The sequence below is a fragment of the Echinops telfairi genome, unplaced genomic scaffold, assembly GCF_000313985.2.
Source record: "Echinops telfairi isolate 266 unplaced genomic scaffold, ASM31398v2 ScPeMD7_12;HRSCAF=54, whole genome shotgun sequence".
Lineage (NCBI taxonomy): Eukaryota > Metazoa > Chordata > Mammalia > Afrosoricida > Tenrecidae > Echinops > Echinops telfairi.
The window spans coordinates 117,523-120,472 of record NW_022103909.1 but is presented as its reverse complement, the minus strand read 5'-3'; the positions used below and the strand labels follow the sequence as shown (position 1 = coordinate 120,472).

The window sequence follows — 2,950 nt, the reverse complement described above, 5'->3', positions numbered from 1 at the left end:
CTCGGCTCCCGCTGGAGCCGCGGCTCAGCTGCTGGCTGGCCCAAGCGAGGGGACGCGCTGCGCCGCTGTGCCCTCCACCTCCGTCCGCGGCGAGTTGCGGTGCTCTGGGGCGGACTTGGAGGTCTCACCTGGGCGCCAGCCTGGGCGCTCACTGCCAGGGACGGTTTCTGCAGGCCGGCCACCCAGGCGCCCGTCGATGGTCCCCGAAGTTTCCTCTTCCTCCCTGGAGCTTCAAGCCGCCTATATAGAGTGGTGGTTTCTTGGGCCAGCCCACTGGGCACAGAAACTTCCACGGGCCTCCGCCCCCTTCTGCCATTTCCAAATTGGCCCATCCCAGTGCTTGCACGGAGGGGGCAGTTGCCCCATCAGAAGCCCCAGCTCCTTTGGCTCGTCTTGACTGCCCCTCCCCTCCCCAGGGATGTGTTTCTTCCTCAAGGCCACTTTTTGAACTTCTGCAGCTTCCAGCAAAATAGTTCAGCCTACTGCAGGTGGTCAGGCCTGGGGACGGTGCGCCTCAAGGCCCCGTGTGCCTTTCTGGTTTCAGGTCGCCCAGCCAGGCCGTGAGCTCCAGGGGAGAGAATTCTTTTGGGAAACCGAGACTGGAAGACACTCTTTCTCCGCTGACAATAGGCAGGAGCCAGGCTGTGTCCAGGGATTCTTCGCACGCCTTCCTTTCCTTTGGAGAACGCTTACCATTTGACTCAAAGGCAATGGCAGCAGGACTGAAGGGACACACAGGAGCTGTTCCCGTGATTTGGTGACAGTTCTTCCAGCGCCAGGGTCTTAAGGAAACGTGGATCGAGACATTCCGGAACTCGGCTGTTGTGTTAAGGCCGAAACCAGCATGGCTCAGGTAAAGCGTGCTAGATCACTGGGAAGCTTGCGTGCAGTTTCTCTCATGAATGCTGCCTTAGTCAACATATTGACCTACCCCAGTGGGCCAAGCTCTGTATTAAGAACCAGGGGGAGATCTAGAGGAAGGAAAGGAGACAGGCGACAGCCCCTGCCTTCAGGGAGCTTCCAGTCAAATGAAGGAGGTAGGCTCTACTGCATCTACCACAGGCGCAGATGGGCCATTTGCAAAACCATGGGTAACTAACTCAGTGTGTGCATGGTACATTAAGGGCTGAGGGGCCTGAGGGAGCGGGACTGCCTGGTGAATGCTTCATTTGTCTTTTGGCAGGAATGTATTGAGCTTCTCTTACTTGTAAGGCATTGTGCTGGGCCCAAAAAGGTGAAGAACACATTGTCCTGCCCCCAGCGGGAGGCCAGCCTCGTTAGCAGGGAGGAGGGTGGGGAGAGAGTATGTTTTTCATCTGTGCATTCACAACACCTTAGCTAGTGGCTGGCCTGCAGAGTGGTGGTAGAGACACGGTGCATCTCTGTTGACTGCAGGAATGTGTACGCTGCTCACTCTCGCTGCCATCAAGTCTGCTCCAAAGCTGTGAGCCTGTAGAACAATCCCTGTGGGTTTCTGAGGCTGTTCATAAGTCCTTATGGGCGCAGAAAGTCTCATCTTCCTCCGACAGGCAGCTGTGGGATCCACTGCTGACCTTTTCGGTTAGAAGCCCAACCTGTAACCTACTCCACTACCTGGGCTCATGCACTGTAGATGAGGGAGTGATATTTCTGGCTGAGTGAGCAAAGATGAAGCTTGGGAGGGTGCATATGTTTTTGCTTGATAAGCAGACAAAAGCATCCGGACAAGAGGAGCTACATGGGCAGGTGCTTGGAGGCATGGTGGGGTGGGGGTGGGTGGACGACTCCAGGTAGTTTGCTACTAATGGAGCAAAGCATTCCCCTGGCAAGCGAGGTAGAGGAGCGTCGTCTCTGGAGAAGTAAGTGCTTTGCTAAGGAATTGGAGTGGATTCTTTGGGGAATGGGGACATTGAGAATGTTAAACCGCAGAGTGACAGCAGATCAGTGTGTATAGGAGGGACTTGTCATTGTGGATGGAGCCCTGGTGGCATAGTAGTGGGTTAGACATTGGCCTGCTCCCCACCAGGTGAGCTGTTTTATTTCACTGGCCACTCCAGAGTAGAAAGACAGGCTGTCTACTCCTGTAAAAAAAAGTTAGCCTTAGAAACCCAGAGCGGGAGTTCTGTTCCATCCTGTCGGGGTGCTGGGAGCTCGAGTAGACTCCCATGGCAGCTGGTTTGGTTGCCCGGTTGGTTGCCCTCTAGGGTTGGAAGATGGATTGGAGAAACCGGATGACCAGATAGGCTGTCATCGTTGCGTGTGTAGAAATCGTCGTGTGTGTAGAAGCACTGTGTGCACGCATCCCCAAAGCCGCTCCCAGCCCTCTTCAGGGACCTTCCCCAGCCAGCCTTCCAGAATGCAGCCTGCTAAGTGGGGTTGGTTCTCTTCCAGCGCCTCCGAGCACAGCTTCCTCCTTCCCATGCGGAGTAGGAGCCCTCCCGTTTCTTCTTCCGTTGTCTCTGTCAACACTGTAGAGCAGTGTAGGTCTTCGTTGGACTCTCATCAGCCCTGGGGGGATTGGTGTTCATGGCCAGAAGGGTTTCACATTAAAGGCCAGAGAGGCCAGAGATGACACCGTTTGCAAAGGGCCAGGCTAAGATTTTCTTAACTCCACACCTTTCACTCCCAACAGCCCTGATGCTGGCCAGGGGGCCCCAGGTGAGACAGAGCACAAAAATGAGTTTTTCTATCAGCCACTCCTAGGAGTTTGCTCATCACCTGCTACGTAAAGTTTGCAAAAAGCAAAGTCCCTGAAGTTGGCTGATCAAGGTGGAGTTGGAGCCCGAGGGGCTGGAAAGTAAACCATGCTGCAGCATCCCTTGTGCACGATGCATTTTAACCCTTTATGTGGAGCGGCGGATGTGAGGAAACGTGGGCATATGTGCACACATACAGATGGCCAGCAGGGGTCAAGAGGCCTTGTATGTCCAACACCAAACTCTTTTTTTTTTTTTTTAATTATTTATTTTTA

General features: G+C 54.4%; 1 protein-coding gene across 1 annotated transcript in view; it reads left to right on the top strand.

Moving 5' to 3' along the window:
* Positions 1 to 217: 217 nt before the first annotated feature.
* ZNF740 (zinc finger protein 740) overlaps positions 218 to 2,950 on the top strand; it is a 10,814-nt gene continuing 8,081 nt past the window's right edge. Inside the window, exon 1 of the mRNA XM_004711343.2 lies at positions 218 to 853. Coding sequence (XP_004711400.1) covers positions 845 to 853 — 9 coding nt within the window. The 5' untranslated portion in view covers positions 218 to 844. The remainder of the gene's footprint in view (positions 854 to 2,950) is intronic.